This window comes from Sarcophilus harrisii, chromosome 6 (assembly GCF_902635505.1).
Source record: "Sarcophilus harrisii chromosome 6, mSarHar1.11, whole genome shotgun sequence".
NCBI lineage: Eukaryota > Metazoa > Chordata > Mammalia > Dasyuromorphia > Dasyuridae > Sarcophilus > Sarcophilus harrisii.
In genome coordinates, this window is record NC_045431.1 from 93,280,045 (window position 1) to 93,299,950 (window position 19,906).

Genomic DNA, 19,906 nt, shown 5'->3' on the forward strand with positions numbered 1-19,906 from the left:
CCCCTCGCCCGACCTGGGTACCCCGCAGCCCTCCCCAGTCGCAACCAGCCCGGGAGCCACAGAGAGGAGGAAGAGGCGGCGCGGAGGGAGGGCTCTCTCCAGCCACTTCAAGGCTTGCATCACCGGCCCGTCATTAGCCGTCTGCGTCGTCCCAGTCTGAACCCGGAAGTGGGCAGAACCAGCCCGTCTCGGCAACAGCAGCAGTACTAGCAGCAGCAGCATTAGCAACAGCAGCAGCAGCAGCACTAGCACTAGCACTAGCAGCAGCAGCAGCAGCAGCGCTAACGGCAGCCACAGCAGCGCTAACAGCAGCAGCAGGAGCAGCTGTTCACACACCCGGAGAGAGCGCGACAGACAGACGCAGGGGAGGGCGTGGAGGAGAGAGAAGGAGCGGAGACGGGGCGGGCTCCGAGAGCCCGAGGTGGCGAGGCGGCGAGCCGGAGTGGCCGGGGAGGCGCGGGCGGGCTGCGGGTCCCTCCGGCCCTTGCGGAGCCGGCGAGGCTGAGAGCCCCGTGCTCGGGAGGCGGCCCCCGTCCGGTCCAGCCCCGTCCGGTGCCGCCGCCCGCCTGGTCGCCCTTGTCCCTCCCCCGCTGCAGCCGCCGCCACCGCCGCCCGGGCGGATGGCCGGAGTGTGCCGACGTTCGAGGCTGGAATGGTGCTGGCGGGCGCGTGCGGTGCCTGCCTTGTGAAGCCCCGCAGGAGCCACCATGGAGATGATGCTGCTGCCTCCTGTGTGAGTGAGTGAGGGGGTGGGATGTGAGTGAGTGTGGATGTATGTGCGTGTGTGTGTGCGCGCGTGTGCGCGCCTCTGCGGCGGCGGCCGGCGGCCGGGCACGGGGGATGGAGGCGTGGAGGGAGGAGGCAGGCTCGCAGGGAAGGGCTCCCGGAGAGTGCGAGGCGCCCCTGGGGCGGCTGCGCCTCTTCCCACCTGCCGCGGCGGAGGGCTCCGGCTGGCCGGGAGCCGGGGGAGGGCTGTTCTGGGAGGATGGATGCAGGGATTGATGCGCGCATGGACGGAGAGACAAATGAGTGGGGCAGACCCTGAAGGGCTGGGTAGGGGGGGAGTCCTGGAGGAGCGAGTGGGCTGGGAGAAGTGGAAAAGGTGCGGCTCTCCCGCAATTCTGGGGGACTGAAGCTCGCAAACTCAGCCTGGCCAGGCGGAGCTGGTCATCCCTTCCCGGAGACACTTTGCAATCGGACCTAGATTTCTCCCTGAGGGGCTTCCCCCAGCCCCAAAGCTGGCGAACGCAGATTGGGAAAGCTTAACTATGGATGAGTACGTGGAAGTATTGTTTATATCGTTCCCAAATACAGGATTGTCCCCAAAGTCGTAGTGCCGTTTTAAACTTGCAAAGCTTAGGGACAGCCTGTATATACATTACTGATGCCTTTCTAAGGTATACAGATGTAATGCATATTTATCCTGTGTGTTTGGGGGCGTGTGTGTGGTGTGTGTTTGCTATATATAGATAGATACAGATACACAGATACAGGATAGATATGCATTGTATCTTCCTATCTTAGAAAGGTATCATTAATGCATATACAAAAGTGTCTCTAAAACCTTAGGGATACAAAGCAATAATACATATATATTACACATAGAGAGAGAGAATACTTTGTCTATATCTATATAGATATCCTTAAAAGAAGGGCATATGTCATATATATATATATATAGAGAGAGAGAGAGAGAGAGAGAGAGAGAGAGAGAGAGAGAGAAAGAGAGAGCGAGCTAGTTGTATTTAATCAATCGCCCTGAGAAAGAGAATATTCTCTCGCTCCCTCTAGATAGATCGATCTATATGAATATATATTGATGTAGAGAGACAGAGAAGGATACTCTCTTTGTTTCTCTTTGTCTGTCTCTCCATATATATGTGTATATGTATGTATATGTATATCGTACCAAATGATCACTGTTTAAATAAATAGATGTGAACAACATTGGGGTTTCCTCAAGTACCTCAAAGACTAAAATATCTGAGCACTCTTGACATCATTGGAATTAGCGTGCTATGGGTAGATGGCCTCTTTTTCCTGGTACTGCAGAAAATGAGGATTTTATGTTTCTTTTGTATTTTGGACAAATTTCTACTATAGTACGACAAGCACATGTAGATCCCTTAGATGCTCAAGTTCTGTGTGTTTTTTTTTTTTTAAACCAATCAAATCTTCAGGAAAGGGTTTTCTTCAGAAATATTAGCCTCTGGGACAGCATGTAGAAACTACAACTGCTTTTATTTAGTAGGAGGTGTTTTGCTGTAGGAGGTAAGGGGGATTCACCACAACTAAATTTTATTTTATTTTATTTTTTAAACTGCCAGAAATTGCAATTTGGTTTTGCTTTCCTGTGTTTAACTCTTTGAAGGGAAAAAAATCCTTTTGAGTTAGAGGTTTTATAAGAGCAAATAAACCACATTCTGTAGAACTGTGTCTTTTTCCATGAATGCTTATTCATGGCCTTTTATAATTTTTCAATTTGGATTTTGGCTAGCTACACTATATGACAGTTATGTTGCACTAGTCTCTCTTAGTTATTTGGCTTATTCCAGCAAAAATATGGATCATTGATTTGGATTGAATACTTTTTGTTTAATGTATATTGGTAGGAGAAGCCATTGGGGTTCTAGAATCTCTTCAGAAGTGTCTTCTGACTCCTTCCCACCACCCCCAAGCTTGAGTAGACTAGGTCCTAGAATGGGATCTCGAAAGTAGGTGATGACTCTTTAAAGCCACCCTTCCCAGTAAGCTCAGTCTTTGTGTGTCGGGCTGGTCTCTCAGATGCTGCCTTCACCACCCCAGGGTCTTGGTAATTTGCTTGTATTGCTAAATTGCATTGTATTGTAAATCCAGGAATACTCTCCAAATCCTAAGAAGCAGCAGTTATGCTTGAACTGTACTTAACCCCAGGATTTAGGCTTAGGCTGTAGGTACAGGAATCTTTGATTGTTTTTTAGTTCACATGTCAATTCATGTGAAGGCCCTAGTTATCCGCGAGCAGCTAAAGGGAAGAGAGAAATGCATTTGAGATGCTGCAAAGCAGAAAAGGGTGGGCAGAGGGGTGGGTTCAGAGGGCTCAAGGAAGTAGACTCATGGAAAATGGTAAAAAGTAAACAGTGAAAAAATAAAGTGACAGGACAGTGAATACAGGAGGTTAAATTATTGATGAAAACTAATTGATTTTGGATAAATCAGGTAATCATTATTTTGGCATTTAGTACTCTTTGATTCTGTGGTGCTATTTGAAAAATAAATGATTGAACTACTAATACTAAGTTAAATTTTTTTAAATTGGAGACTCCAAGGCTTGAAAAAACTTAATGTTTCCAACATTTAATTATAAATATATATATTTTGCCTGTATCGGAATATTATGGATTAAGGATGCCGTGTATCTGATAGAGATTCTTTGTAGAAGAATTTCTTTTCTATAAATCTCTTTGTTTCTCTTTCCTTGTATGTGCTATCTGAGCTCACCTTTCTGATCCATCTCTTGTGTATCATAAGACTTTTTCCCTTCATTTTGTCTCTTTGTTTCCCCTCTTACCAGTTTACTCTTTTACCTCCCCTCATTTCTAAGTTCAAAGCCAAACCCACTTTGAGAGGTGCCCTGAGGCTGAAAGCATTGGTGTCTGTGCTGTTTGGGAACAGACTTCTAGAATCACAGGTTTCTCAGGGAGGTCAAATTTGGCCCAGAAAACAGAGGATCCTGGCCTTGGGCGAAGTTTATTTCAGTTCAGTTCTGCAACCATTAATTGAGGGCTTATTGTGGTGCCAAGCATTGTGTTAAGTCCTGGAAACAAAAAAGACAAAAAGGAAACTCCCTTGCTCTCAAGGAACATCTTTGTCGAAGTGATGGGGAAATAACTTGAATGCATACAAAATCTATGTAAATGCAAGATAATTTCTGGTTATATTAGGGGAGGGAAGCATTAATAACTGGACATATCAGGAAAGACCTTCTCTCAGTGGTAATTCTTAAACCGAACTTTGAAGGAAGGTAGGGATTCTTGTAGAAGGAGAAGAATGGTATTGATTGTCTCTAGTACCAATCCCAGGGGAAGAGTTTTATTCCCCTTTCCTATCCCTATTCCATATTGCCCCCTGGGAAATTGTATTTCTAGCCTTCTACTGTCTTGCTCTTCAAGTTCATTTTCTTTGGAGTGATGATTAAGTTGAGTGATCTTTGCTCCGCTAATTCTTGTATGAATCTATCTTGGTTCTGTTTAGCAACCCTGTATCTTTTCTGCCCCTAGAGTCTTCTTCATTCTCTGGTTCTGTTGCTAATTTCTGATTGAGCTTTATACTTCTACTGGTACTCTTACCATTGTTCTTCCAGGCATGGACATATGCATATGGCTTTGGATTTATCTTGTCATTATCTAATTACAATATTGCAATTTTCTAACGGTGAGACCCATTATATGCATATGAGTTTTCTGTGACTTGATCTTGGTAGTGAGTGTAGTGAAAGTTGCTAATGATTTAAAAAAATCATTTATGTATCTATATTTATTTGGGGTACTTACTCTTCAGCTTAAAAATTGCCTGCAACAGGGGAAGATTGAATGCTTTGCCCAAAGTCACATTATCTATTGTTAGAAGCTACATTAGAACTCAGTTCTTCCTGACTGGTATTACAACCAAATGGAATGACATGTACAAAGTTGGTATATAAATGAATTAGGCTTGGTACCAGGGAGCTTAATCAAGATTCTAATGATTCTGTAACAACTACACTGAAGAGTATGAATAACAAGTATATGAAAACCTGCCAAATCCTGTCTATAGATATTTTCTTTTGGCTTGCTTTGCAAGACATCTTTCTTCCCCTGTACATTTTCTTATTAGCACCTCTTTATGATGATAGAAAAATCCTTATTCTATTGGCTTTGCTTCTTCTCTTTGTCATTTCCAAGAATAAATAATAAACACTTCCTACATCACCACTTCTTTTTCTAGAGCAAAGTGAATTATCACATATATTGCCCATTTCCCCAGTTTTTTTACTTCTCTCTTTGGACACTAGTGAAATATTATTTTAGTTTTCCTTTAATGAGTCTCCAAATATATGCGAGGTGCCTTTCATCTGCCAGTCCAGAACTCCTACATATTACAGAAATTAATGGGAACATTCAAAGAAGATATGATTTAAGGAAAGAGATGACAAGAAAGCATCATACCATGAATATTAGGGGCATGAAATTCTAGAAGTCACTTTCAAGTTGTCTTCCTTTAAAGTATCAGCTCAATGAAGTCACTCAAGAAAGTTTTTCAAGGTAATTAAATATCAGATTTGGGAAAGGTAAGGTGGAAATTTCCGTAACTGTCTGTTAGCAGAAAAACTGAAATGGTTATAAAAATCTTGTTCAATTTTTCTTTCTCCCTCAAGAGTAAGATGTAAGGAAAGATAATTGCACTCCAGTACTATTTTCCAGGATCCTGGGTATATTTCATGTTTTTAAGCCAGTTCTGTGGACTTTGAGCTTGGGCTTTGGCAAGGAATGAACTTTTTTTTTTTTTAGTATGTCTTACCCAATTTTCTCATATGGGGCAGCTATCCACATAAATGTGAGAAGCAGGCCATATTATATGTTATCTACTGTCCTTTTTCTGATTCTGATTATCAGCCTTCATGAAACACTTTTTTCTCCATGCAGTGTATGATACCGTCATCAAGTTCTCCTCCTCTCCCTCTCATCATTCCTTTCTGTTTCCTGATGATTCTTCTTCCTCCCACTATTTGTGGGTGTTTTTGCCCATCTGTCCTCTCCTCACTCTTACTCACCTAGAACTTATTCACTCACCTATTATCTTCAAAGATGAGGATTTCTCACTTGAAGCGCATGAACTTAAATTTTTTTTTAAATTGTCCTCTTCCCATTGTTACCTAGAGTAACTTATCTGTTATTTTCTAAGATGAAGTTTTCTCATTTGAAGCCCATGAACTTTAAAACTATTTTAAAAAATAGCTATTTCTGTATATCTGGTTTCCTTTGTCATCCCATGTATTTTATTTTATGCATTATAAAACAGTATTCTAAGAAGGGTTTCACTAAATTGCCAAAGAGATTCATGATTCAAAACAAAGTTAAGAGCCCCTACTGTAGACTAATCTTTCTATTCCTGACCTATCACCTGAGTTTCCAGCCTAGATTTATAGCTGCCTATACAATCATTATTTGGATACTGTTTCTTCAAATTTTCCTGCTTCAGTGCTTCAAGATGCCAATGATTTCATCAAGGTGCCCTCACTTCATGTCTCCAATGATAGATCCCCAAACTTCATTGCACCTGCATTTATCGACCTTTTAAACTTGCTAGCTCTTGCCAGATTGTGTGCTCTTTGAGAGTCTAGGATGAGGTATCAGAATAGTTGGGATATGGTGGTAGATGGAAGGACACCTATAGGGTCAGCATATATAAAACTGAATACTCATCTTCCTTTCCTTTTACTCTGACCCTTTCTAATCAACTTATTGGTATTATTCAGATTTTGTAATCATCACGCATTTCTCTCCTCATCCCTGATAGCCACTGTCATCAAGTTCTTAACAGTTTGTGATAGTAATAGGTGCATTTATGTAGTACTTTAAGATAACTATAGTAAAACAGGCATAAATAACTATAGTAAAACCCAGAAGTAGCGAGTATGGTTTTGTGGAAAGGGCATTGGATTTGGATTAAACTATGTTAGTTTGAATTTGCTTTTTCAACTGGACCATCTATATAAGGAACTACTGGTGAAGAATTTTCCCTACAGATCAACACCTGCTCTGCATCTTAGGGCCTTGGAATGTTTCCTGGAGGCTAAGTGACTTGTCCAGAGTCTTAATAGCCAGCGTGTGTCAGAGGCAAAACATCACCCCAAGTCTTCTTGACTCTGAAGCTGCGCTTTACATCTTGCTGTCTTTTAGTCTGAAATGTAATAGGGATAAATGTAAAGATTCTTCAGTTTAATAAATTAACTTTATAAGTACAAAACAGGAAATGTGTGGCTAAATATCTATTCATCTAAAAAAGAACTGGAGATTTTAGTGGACAGCAAACTCACTTCAGTAAAACACTGTGATGTGGAAGCCCAAAAAGGTAATAAGATCTTAGGCCATTTTAAGAGTAGCATATTGGCCAATTAATGAAATGATGGTATTTGATCTTGGTCAGCCCAGACCTGGAAGATTGTACTTAAGAATATTGATTTTTTTTTTAGCTTTGTTTCATTTTTTCCCCTCCCTTTCTTCTAGTGGTAAGAATGGAGTATTTAAGAGGAGGGAGAGAGACAAATTTTTATTTATTAAAAAAATTAATTAAAAAATTCAATACCCTTCCTAAAATATAGTTCTCTCTTTTGCTATTAAAAAATGTTTACAGGCCAGTAAAACAAATGCTTCCATTGTTCACAGTCAAAAAACATATCTCATTTGGTATCCTGAAGCCATTATCTTTTTTCAGAAGATAGAATAGCTGGCTCTATCATCAAGCCCCTGGAATCTGATTTGTTTTTATGTTGATCAATATCCTGAAGATTTTCAGAATTGTTTGTTTTTATAGTGTGGTTAATATATAAATAGTTCTTTTTGTCTGACTAATTTCACTCTGCATTAGTTGGTATATAGCTAGGGAAGACATTGATAAACGTTTTATATGCATTGCACCGTAAGGGACTCCCTTTTGCCTTACTGGAGCTTAACATAGTGTTTGATGCATATTAGATGCTTGATAAATGCCAATTGTGTGACTTACTGAATACTAGTTGACTTGATAGTGTATTTAGAATAGGGTAAATAGCTCAGAGACCAGGCATGTTGGGCCCTTCCTAACCTAGTCCCTTCTACCTGTCTACCTTACTCCCTAATACTCAGCCTTCCATCCTGTTCCATGAACAATACCCTCCATTTCTCTACTCTAGGCATTTACTCTGACTATCCCACTCCTGGAACATTCTCCTTCTTATACTCTTGATTACTGACCTTCCTGGTTCATCCCATCCAAAATCCCACTTTCTATAAGAAACCTTCCTCAACCTTTCTTAATTCCAATGCTTTACCCTCTCTTATTTCCTGTTAATCCTCTTGCTTTTTAGATATTTGTCTCTTCTATTAGATTGTAAGCTCCCCAAGGCCAGAAATTATCTTTTGCTTCTTTTTGTATCCTCAGAATTTGGCACAGTACTTGGCAACATATTAAATATTAGATAAATGTTTATTAAATTGAATTGAGTTTAGCTTGGAGAAGGAGATTTTGTACTATTGCAGGTCTTTGAAGGGTTGAATTTTTTTCTTTTGCTTTTGGGAAAGCATTTCATAGAATTAAAGATTAGAGGGACCTTAGATGTCTGCTATTTTACAGATGAGGGCCACTGAAATCTGAGAAACTTCTTTATCTTGACCAAGGATGCCCAGAGATGCAAATGGTATAATAATCTATCCAGGACCCTTAACCTCATGTTTCTTCACTTTCTTTATTGCTTTCTACTAGTTGTTTTGCCTGGCCCCAAGAAACAGAATTGGAAACAATGGCTGAAGTTTCAGAGGCAAATTTAAGTTTAAGATATCAAGAGGGAAATTATCTACCAGAATGATGACTGGAAACCTTAGGAGTAGTGGGTTACTTCTTGATGAAGGTCTGTTAGCAAAGATTGTGTTATTGCTCATTAGATACGTTGCCCAGAGAATTGTTCAGATAGGAGTTAGAGATGATATTGATTAAGCCCTTAGTTTTCTATGATGTGAAGATTCTGGGAATCTCAACTGTCACTTTTTTTTTTTCTTGCAAGGCAGTTGGGATTAATTGACTTGCTCAGGGTCACAGAGCACATAAGTGTCAGAAGATGACATTTGAGGATGAATTTGAACTCAGGTCATCCTGACTCTGGGGCTGGTACCATGTAGCTGTCCCTCTTACCACTCTAAATATTCATTTGATTTTGGACAATTCATTTCTTTTCATCTGTAAAATGGTCCTTTCTGACTCCAGTCCTACCTTCCTATAAGAGCATAAGAGAAGAAACAAACAACATGCTATGAAAGTTTTTAAGATAGATTAGGGAAAGGTGCTTAGAAGAAATGGGGTTTTGAAATATAGATGGGATTGTTAGAAATAGGGACTTGCTGAATCATGGGATTCAATGAGCAACAGGAGTAATATATTCATAGAATTGGATGGGATTAATCCATTTGGGGTGGAAGAATTGAGCTCACGTGGGGTAATAGGGTGAGATAATAGGATGGAGTCCGATGGTCCAGGGACCTTGAATGGGCAAGCAAAGAAATTTGGACTGGTCATTGGAAGCCTTTGAGCTGGGAGATTGGATCTTTGCATGAATAAGAATGCATAGCCTGGCATGGGGGAATTCTATTTAGACAAAGTGGGAGAAGTAATGATTCCCTGCCCTGGAAAATTTAGCAGATGATGAGACTTGGGAGTGAGGGGAGGCACAGAATGAGTTCCTAAGTTATTTCCATAACTTCTGTTTATTTCCTTCCAATCTTTCTTAAATAGATTGTCTCAAAATCTTGCTTCCCTCAGTCTGCTTGTGAGCCTGTAGTAGGAACACAGCAGTTCTCAACTCTTAGACAGACACTGAAGTGCCCTCAGCCCCTGACACAAACCCCAACTCAAACTCTAGATTTCTGCAGGCCAGTTAACTTGTTTCCCAAAACATGATGACATATTTATTCATGCCTTGCCTCATGTTATTTCTTAGCCCAATTCCTTCAGGGCCTAGGCAGCCTAAGCTTATCCATTTTCTTCATTTTTGTTTGTCTTCATTTTTGTATTATGTAGGATATAACCCCTCATCTGAGTTTATGTTGACTTGGATAATCCTATTGTGGTACTTCTGTATTTGATGTAACTATTGAATTATTTTGCTGTTTCACAGATGTCTTCCTAACTAGATCCTATACCTCTTGAGAGTAGGGTCACTTTTCTTCAGCTTAACACAGATTTCAAATAACCACTGAACTGACAGAAAGAAAATTGTGTAGTGAATAAATAACAATAGCTATGAACTAGATAATTGACCCCTAAATAATTATGAGTTGGAAGAAAGGAAATTGTGTAGTGAATAATTAACAGTATCTATGAACTAGATAATTGATCCCTAAATAGAGTTGGATGGTGTATATGTTTCCTACTATGAGGTTTACAGTGTGTGTGTGTGTGTGTGTGTGTGTGTGTGTGTGTGTGTGTGTGTATTTAAATATCCTAGTTAATGGCAAATAAGAACAATACTTTGCCGACCTGGTTAGTAATTGAATTACCTTCTGCTTTGTTTCCACATCTGTAAAATGGGCATGACAGGAGTAGTTATCTCAGAGAGCATCAAATGAGATCCTAGGATCACAGACTTAGAAGTCGAGGGATATAGTTTAGAGGCCATTGACCCTAACTCCCTTATTTTTATAGATGAGAACTTAAATGACTTGTGCAGGACCACACAGCAAGTGATGAAATGTGATTCAAACTCTGGGAGACCTTCTTGACTTTGAGCCCACTGCACTGTGTTGTCACATATTATAATCTATGTGAATCTCTTTGCAAACCTCAAATCTCTATGTGAATATTATTATTATTTATTATTATTACCGTGAACTCTCTACAAGGGATTATTCTGGGTCTGGGAGTGTTGTCCTTCCCATTGTTCCAGTTCCAAGGTAAAGGTGGTCAGTTGTATGTAGTAGCTGGGAGGGAGAGGGAAGCAGAGTTAACTGCTGAGCTTTCTACAGGTGTATTGTTCAGTTCTATTGCAGTCTTCCAGTCACCCCCATCACCCTCTCCACCTCAGACGTCTTAATCATCTCTTCCTGACCTAAACTTGAATACTATCTGCCAAAACAAATCAGCACAATACAGTCCTAGCAGAAGGAAAGGGATATATGTATAGCACTTCCCACTCGCTTCTCCTGGGTTCAGATCATGTCTTTTCATTTGCCAAGCCACTGCAGAGAGATTGGGCATCCCTTCTGCTTTGTTTCTAGTTGTTGGAGTCTGGCAGTATAATTTCCAGCGATGCTTGTTCAAATAAAGCAACTTTGGCTGGTGGAATTTTATTGTATTTTGGTTTTGGCCCATGTAAATGCTCCAAGGCTGATTAGCCGATACAAGATGAGCTCTCACCCTGTTACCATGATCTCAAAGGCAGGTCAGGGCCCCTGAAGTGAGGGGAATCTCTGCTTTGGCTAAGACTGTAGTGCTTGTTCTTAGCAGAACTTCAGACATTCCCATACCCTGACCAGCAGTGGTCTATGACCAAACTTAAATAGCAACACTGTTGCAAGTTGAATTGAGTATTGTAACATTAACTCTTGGGGCTGGAAGCAAGGCTTCCCTTTTTTGCCTCTGTGGGCTACACCCCTCTTCCCAATTATCCGGCAGAGAGATTACTTCCCTTTTGCAATCTCTAATATTTATGCTGTTGGTCGGTATTAAATCTGCTGTCATAATCTTTCCTCTGAATAGTCTGCATCTGGAGGAGAAGTATCCTTGTCCTTCAGAAATTTACAGTGTAGTTGTGAGAACACAACAGGTATATAATGGTAATATATATTTTAAAACTTTACTTCCATATAAAGTTATAAATACCACATTGGTTGGCACAAGACCCACTGCTGTTTTTGTAGACCTGGTGACTATAGGTAGGCTATCTTGAAAAAAACGTTAAATCTGTGAGAAAAACTCAAGGAATAAGCAGCATGTTAAGGCACAGAGAAAGGGGACAGACAACTAGATTGCATAAATCATTTAATCTTTCCAAGCTTCAGTGTCTTTCTTTGGATGAGGATTAGACCTGTGCTTTCACTGGTTTAGGAAACTTCCCCTTTCAGTGCAAGTTGGTACCCTCTCTACAGGTTAGAGATGCATAGATCCCTCAGAGCTTAAAAGTAACTTGTGTCGGTAGGTCTTGCTGGCTCTGAGAGCAACTCTGTCTACTCTGTCACCTTATTTGTCTGTGGCCTATCTCTCTTTCTCTTCCTCCCTCCTCCCTTTTCTCTCTTTTCTCCCTTCTCTCATTTCTCTCTCTCTCTCTTTCTCTTTTCCCTCTTTCTCAATTTTTTTTTTGTTGAGGTATTTGGGATTTAAGTGACTTGCTCAGAGTCACACAGCTAGGAAGTGCTAAGTGTCTGAGACCAGATTTGAACTCAGGTCCTCCTGACTTCAGGGCTAGTGCTCTATCCACTGCATCAGCTGCCCCCTCTCCCCTCTTTCTTTGACTCTCTTTCTTTGTCTCTTTTCATTTTTGTCTCTTTCTCCTTTTTCTTTTATGCTCTATGTCTCTGTCTCTTTGTCTCTTCATTTTGTCTCTTTCTTTTACTCTCTTTTTGTGTCTCTGTTCCACTTTCCCTCCTTTATTTGTTTCTTTCACTTTTCTCAGCAGGAAAATGGAAACAATGCTTCTACCTCTACCTGCCAGGATTGTTTTGTGGAGCAAACTCGGTAAGGTATCTTATCAGTGAGAGTGAATACAGATGACTTCTAAAAGATAAACAGGCACTAAGGGCAGATAAACTTGGCCAGTGTCTGATATCATAGTGAGGTGACTCATTTTGAACAAAGGAGTCTTACATCTCATGATGAGAAAGAGAGTCAGGAAAGTGCTATTGCTTGGAGAGGGTGGAGATCACTCCTGGCTACTGGACACACTATTCGTACTGTGAAGTGAGGGCCACATGTCAGGCTTTGCAGCCACATTCTTTCCTGGGGATAAAAGCACAAGGTGTACCAGAAAAGCCATCATTTCTGCTCCAGGATCTTTCTAAAGCAAGGGTGCCCTCAGGATCTAAGTTGGTGCAGAAGATCCATGATCAGTTCTCTTTGTGTTTATTAAGTGATTGTTGAATGTGTGGTATGGTGCTAGGAGATAGAACACTAGCTCCTGGAGTCAGAAGGAGCCAAGTTCAAATGCGGCTTCAGACACTTATTACCTGCCTTTAGCGAGTTTATACTTGAGGAACTTGGGAAGGAAGAGAAGTGGAGAGAAAGTACAAGTACCCAACTACACAGACAAATTAATACAAATTATAAATGTAATCCATGGTTTAAGCCTCAAATCACTAGATGCACATATGGATTTACAATTATAAATGATTGCAGATGTAATCTCATCCAAATTCTGTATTTTACAGATGAGGAAACTTAGTTCCAGCATGGTGAACAGACTTGCCCAAGGTCTTTGTGTATATGTAATTCAATTTAGGGAGGCATTCTTAAGTGGATAGTGATCTTTGCTATGTATTAGAGATACAAAGATGAAACAAGTCTTTGCCTTTAGAAACCTAGTAGTGAGGATAAAACAAATAAATGCATAATTATAGTACAAGTCTTGACTATGATATAAAGTCTTATTTTCTATCTATGCTAATGTGTAATCAAATGAGGAAAACAATAGATTCAGAAGACTTGCTTCTAGCTTTGGGCTTTCTTCATCGATTCACTTCTAGTGGACAGTAATTGGAGAGAAGGTTTTAGGTTTCTGATTGTAAAGCAGTATTGTAACCCTTACTCTGGAACCTCATGTTCCTTCAAAAGTATGTTTCCGTTCTCTCTGGATGACTGGGTGATAATAAGACTGAATATATGGCATACAGACAGTCAGAAATAATTTTACATATCCTGAAAAAGGCAGCATTTTTAAGTAAGTTATAGCTGAACTATGAAGTGGAAAGAACACTGAATTCTGGATTTGGGTTATGGCTCTGCCTCTTAAATAGATTTGTAGCCTGGGACAAATTCTGTAATGTCTATAAACCTCAATTTCTTCCTGTGTGGAATAGGGTTAATGGTCTTCAGATTGTCTAACTCCTTCTTGCTTTATCGATCAGAGGAGGTATAGAATATGCTTTTCAAAATGCCAAGCACCATATAAATATAAGTGATTATTAGCATTGCTTCCAAAAAGAGCTAATTGGAAAGGAAAATGTCCTTAGATACCCACTGGGTAGTTGAGCAGAGTCAGCCTAGCAGAAGAGAGCCTTTAGCATGGTGAGTGGCAAGCTGGGTAGATGCTTTATAAAAGATTTATAGAAGGAGATGGATAAGAATCATATAGCATGAGGAAGCATACAGACATCCTCAGGATGAGATCACTTTCAAGGTCTGTTGCCATCTTTAAGCTTTATGTGACTTAACTATGTTGAATTTGATCTCTTCCCATTTTAATTTCTAATGGTTCTAGTGCATGGACACCAATTTTTTTATTAATTATTTTTGCATATGAATAATAAGCCTCAAACTTAAATTCCATAACAACCAGGCATTTGCCCTACAAATAGAGTTCCCAACAAGGATGCTATGCTGGGAAAAGCCTCCCACTGTCATGTATTTATTTTTTTTTTCCAGATTCTTTAAGTTGACTGCTTTCTGGAGGAGTTCTGTCTTCATCTGTTTTCCTGATGCTAGAAAGGATGAAATCAGAAAAATTGAGGGTGAGGGAAGAGATAAGTAACATGGAAGCAGATTTCTCTTGGACTTCCCTTCTCCTCATCCCTAACTTAGGATTTGGGTTCATCCCACCTCTTTTACCTTGTCTCCCTCCTGAGGTCAAGTTCATCCCCTTTCTTCACTTCCTTTAACTGTGAAAGGTGTAGCAACTGTGATACTAAAAGGGAAAAATATGAGAAAAACTGTTAACGAATCATAGGTCTCTAAGGGACTTCTGAACCTTCTCTATAAGGTACTTCCGATTGTCGCCACTTTGGGGAGAAGCTTCCCACTGTCAACTGGCCGATAAACTTCTGCTGAATTTTTGTGCTAAAGTTGCTGTTGTTGGGGACTAGAGGAAGGGAAATATTTAGAGAAAAAGGCCAAGAAGAGGAGGGGGGAATTATTGTAAGAACATTTTAAGGATGCAATTTCCCTGCCAAATTGGAGTGTGGAGAGGAATGAGGGAGGGAGGAAATATAGGTCCAAATAGAGTTTCATCCCTTGTTAGAATATAAGCCTCTCTCAGAGCAGATGTTTTGTTTGCTTGTATTTGTATCCCCAGTGCTAAACATAGTATTTGGTACATAAAAATATATTTATTAAGTACTTATTCATTCACTTGCCTTTATTTTCTTAGATTTAATTTATCACCTTAATTTTTTACCGTCCTTTCCTAATTGCTAAGATATAGGTTTGTGCATGTGTATGTTGTGTGTGTGATGAATAATATGAAATGTTCCAGATAATTTTAAATATGAAGTTCAAAATTTATTGGGAGTTGGAGTGGGATAGAATTGCTTCTAGAGAGGTTGACTAAAGGGCCCCGAAGGGGGGCCATAGCAAAATCTAGATCAGATTTCTGGTTTGTACAAATCTTGATTCCATTCTTGGCTTGTCAAAAGAAGTTTGTGAATCAGCCTCTATATCTTTAAAGATTCTTCATCTGTGAAATAGGTGCAATAAGGCCAGACTTGGTAACATACTTTTGTAGTTTAGCAAACTAGAAAGATGGGAACTGGTGGATTGCTCGACTCAGGAGTTCCGAGCCGCAGTGGTTTATAGCCAATCGGGTATCCACACTTAATTGGGGAACTAATATGATGAACCTCCTGGAAGAAGGGGACCACCAGATTGCATATGGATGGGGCCATTTGGCCTACTTTGAAAGCTGAATACATCAGAGTTCCCGTGCCAGATCAAAGTTTCAATGCTAATTAGTGATTAGGTTGTTTCTGTGAATGACTGCTATGTTTCCAGCCAAGATGAGATAGAGTTCGAATACTTTTAAAAAATAAAATAAAATGGATATACTGTAGTAACCTTGCAGGGTAATTGTGAGGCTTAAATGAAATTACATATGGGAAATATTTTATAAACCTTAAAACACACTGCAGCCACTTTCAAATTTTTCTTAAAAGGAATTGATCTGTCACACAATCTCTTATATGAAACCAAATTGTATCATATCATGTCATTGACATTTTTGAGGCTGTGTAAATTGTGATTTATATTATTAGGGAAAGAGATTGCCTATACAATAACCTTCTAAATTGTAACATTTCCTTAAATGTCAGGGTAATGTAATTAGTGCTTCCTTGGGTGGGTGAAGCATTCCGACAGCATCTTTTCTGTGTAAAAGCTTGAGAACGGGGAGCTCCCTTTTCTTGATTAATGACTTTTGGTTGTTCTTATTGTCTTATTTACAGGTGCCCAAAGCAGAATTCCCAGAAGCCCCCCGATGGGAAAGATGATAATACAGAAAAACACTGCCCCGTGACAGTGAATCCTTGGCACATGAAGAAAGCTTTTAAAGTCATGAATGAATTAAGAAGGTATTGCTCTATTAACACACATGCTTTCTGCTCTCAGTTGGGTTTCTGGGTCTGTCTTTGCTATTCACTCGTTGCCATGTTTGTCACTTTGTTCATTCTTGTTCTAAGGAGAATTTGGAGTAAACAGATTTCAAAAGAGAAAAATCTTGTTTAAAGAGTGCTATGAAATAGTGAGAAAAACCATGGTTTGAATCTGGGACACAGTCAGAATCCTAAATTCTCTCATTTGTAAAATGGGGCTGATGATAACCTGCAATACTTACTTCAGAGAGTTATTACTTTGGAGCAAGAGGATATATATGTAATATGTGCATGTTAGTTATTATAAGTGGTAATAGTGCATCTGATCTAAGAAAGGAGCTCGTAAGCTAGGGTATATGAACTTTTTTTTCTAATAGATTGACAATTACTTAAAAATAATTGGTTTCTTTTATAATTCAATGTATTTTACTTTATACATATAAAAACATTAAGGACAGCTAGGTGGTAGACACATCTTCCTGAATTCAAATCTGGCCTCAGATATCTACTAGTTGTGTGATCCTGTGCAAGCCCCTATTTGTCTCAGTTTCCTCCTCTGTAAAATGAGCTGGAGAGGAAAATGAAAACTACTCTAGTATCTCTGCCAAGAAAACCCCGAATGGGGTCATGAAGAGTCACACAGTGTTGAAACAAATGAATAGCAAACAACAAAAACATCATTCTAAGAAAGAATCCATAGACCTCATCAGAATGGTGCAGAGGTCCACGACATAAAAAGGCTTAAGATGTCCCAGTCTAAGGACTTCCTTTTATAATGTCAAGTGAAACTCATTGCCAAGAACATATAAAAATAACATCTTGATCTGAGAACACTAGAGAGTTTTTTTCTCAGAGTTGTCTCATTGGTAAGGTGATTCAAATAAATTGATTGACAGAGAAAAGGATTATTATAGCAGGATAATTAAAACATAGTTATCTTTGGGGATGAAAAGTACAGTGTGCTCCAGCTTCAAAAAAAATCATACCGGATGATCAGATTGTTGTAGCGTTTTGAAAAGCACTATTTTCCTTCCTCTTCAGTTTTATATGCCTAGTGATGTCTGTTTAAAATAGTGAGTTTTTTTTTTTTTAACCTTTTGGCAATCCGGTGAAGCCTCTGGCCTCCTTCTCAGGCTGATGTTTATTTAAATGCATAAAAGTATACAAGATACTCAAAGAAACCAATTCTATTGAAAGTTATTGTCATAATAATGGTGACAACTAACATTTTTATAGACCTTTGAGGTTTGCAAACTACTTCAGAAATATTTCCTGCTTGCATTTTTAAAAGGTGTGATTCCATGTATGTAAGTGCTAGTCACTAGATCTGCTTGGGTTCCTTCCCTTTTTAATCCTATTGTAACAGGCAAGGTATTGGACTGTAAAATAGAGTAACCATGAAGGGTTCTGAAAAGAAGTTAAAACCCCCCCACACAAATTTAAGAATTGGTACTAGCCCCATGATTTCATTGGCATTGTTGTTTAGTCATTTTGTACTCAAATATGACTTGATGGCCCTATTTGAGATTTTCTTGGTAAAGAAATGAGAGTGATTTGCTGTTTCCTTCTCCAGGTCATTTTATAAATGAGGAATTGAGGAAAATAGGGTTATATGAGTAGCCTAACTTCACAACAGTGGTATGTAACTGAGGCCAATTTTGAACTTTTTTGTACTTTTTCATATGTGTGTATGTAAATTGAGGTTACACAGCTAGGAAGTGTTAAGTGTCTGAGGCTGGATTTGAATTCAGGTCCTCCTGTGTCCATTGACCCATCTAGCTGCCTCCAGATTTGAACTTGGGAAGATGGCCCAGCACTCTTATCTATAGCCAAACTAGAGGGAACTTCCTAATGAGGATACTCTCTATATCAATACAGATATTTTCTATAGCTAACAGTTTTAGAGGACTTTGAAGGCAAGAAGACCTGAGTTCAAATCTTCTTTCAAAACTCTGTAACTGGAATGGGCATCTCCCATAACAGTAGACTGTTGTCTATTAGAGTTACACAGCCAGTGTACATCAGAAGGGACACTTGGACCCAGCTCTTCTTGGCTTCAATGCTAGCTTTCTAACTCTTTTATTATAAAATACGATTTCATTTTTGTTTTTAAGTTCTTTAATTTAATTTAAATAGGTATTTAAATACCTATCTGGTATTGTTAATTGCTTTTCTTCTCTTCATTCCTCTTTTTTCCATTTCATCTTAGAAAGATTAAACTTAAAAGAAATATAAACCTTTAAACAAGTCCCCTTTCATTCCTTAGTTTCCACCTTTGTGAATTGAGGAGCAGTCTTCCCTTTTCCCACTCACCTTCTGTAAAAATTGAGGGCCTTATTTGCTCTGCCCTCCCATAGCTGAGCAGGTTTCTGCTCCATAAGGGATGCCTCATTAAGTGGTAGGAGAGGTTCTTGTTTGCTCATCTACAAGGTTTCCCTAAAGCTTCCTCTGTGTGAAGCCGTGTCTTAGCTCTGGCCACCTCAGGAGCATACTTTTGCCCCATTTCAGGCACCGAGGGTAAAGATATTGAACAGTACCCCATGTCCTTTGGGTCAGTCACACTAATTGTCACTTCATGAGCTTCTAGATACAAATAAAGGATGCTGACTCCCCAAAGAGAAATTGTGTGAATTACACCTCCCAGGCTGCCAATGACATGTCACATCAGCGTCTCTCCAATAGGACAGGAAAATGATAGTATGCTCGGTTTAGCATAAGATTATTCTGTTGTAAAAAATAAATTGGTTTTAGATTATTAGAACTAATGTCATTTCATAGGGCTCATAGATTTAAAAGTGAGAGGGACCTTAGAAATAAAGCCTGAGGTATAGAAAGTTGAAATGACTTGCCTATGTCATATAACTAATAATAGATTAATAATAATGTCATGAAGCTAATAATAACAACGATAACAGCAAATGTAGCAACAACGAAAATAAAAGCAAACATTTATATAGGGTTTACTCTGTACTAAGTCAATTATCTCATGATCATCATAATCTTTGGAAGTAATTGCTATCTTTATTTTATAGAGAAGGAAACTGAGGCAAACAGATTAAGTAATAATAGCTAACATTTATGTAGTGCTTACAATGTGTCAGGTATGACCTTTACCACAACCCCGAGAAGTAACTGCTATTGTCAATCCATTTTACAGGTGAAAAAAAAATGAGGCAAATACAAATTAACAAGCTAGTAAGTGTCTGAAGCTGCATTTGAATTTGGTGTTTAGTGACTATAATTCCAAACCTTGGTCTACTATAGCACGCTCACTGAAATTCATCAAAATCTTGGTGGCTCTGTGGTCTCTCCCCCTTCCTCCTCATGCCTTGTCCCATGCCATCTATTTTGAGTGCTTCTCAAAACTAACATGGAAATCTCTGAAATTTGCTGTTTGTTACACAGCCCAAACTCATTAGTTATTTCCTGCCCTTGCAACAACTTCCCCCAGCCAGGGTGGTGGTGGCCGAAAGTGATTTCCTGGCTTCTGGGAAGGGACAATTTCCCCTTTGCTACTTACAGGAGCTCCTCCAGAGGCTGCTCTCCAACTGGGGGATGGGAAGAGCACAGGCGTTGCAAGAAGGGGCATGTTCTGCAGACCAGCTCCCTCATTTTCTTTATTTTCA

At 39.5% G+C, this 19,906-nt stretch overlaps 1 protein-coding gene across 2 annotated transcripts in view; it reads left to right on the top strand.

The window, feature by feature from the left end:
• The first annotated feature begins 288 nt into the window (after positions 1-288).
• The window catches only part of KLHL2 (kelch like family member 2), a 135,703-nt gene continuing 116,085 nt past the window's right edge, over positions 289-19,906 (top strand). Inside the window, exons 1-2 of one of the 2 annotated variants that reach the window (XM_031942981.1) lie at positions 289-737; positions 16,134-16,259. In XM_031942981.1, the coding sequence (XP_031798841.1) occupies positions 16,222-16,259 (38 nt within the window). In that variant the 5' untranslated portion in view covers positions 289-737; positions 16,134-16,221. The remainder of the gene's footprint in view (positions 738-16,133; positions 16,260-19,906) is intronic. The other variant, XM_031942979.1, reaches the window with a different exon arrangement.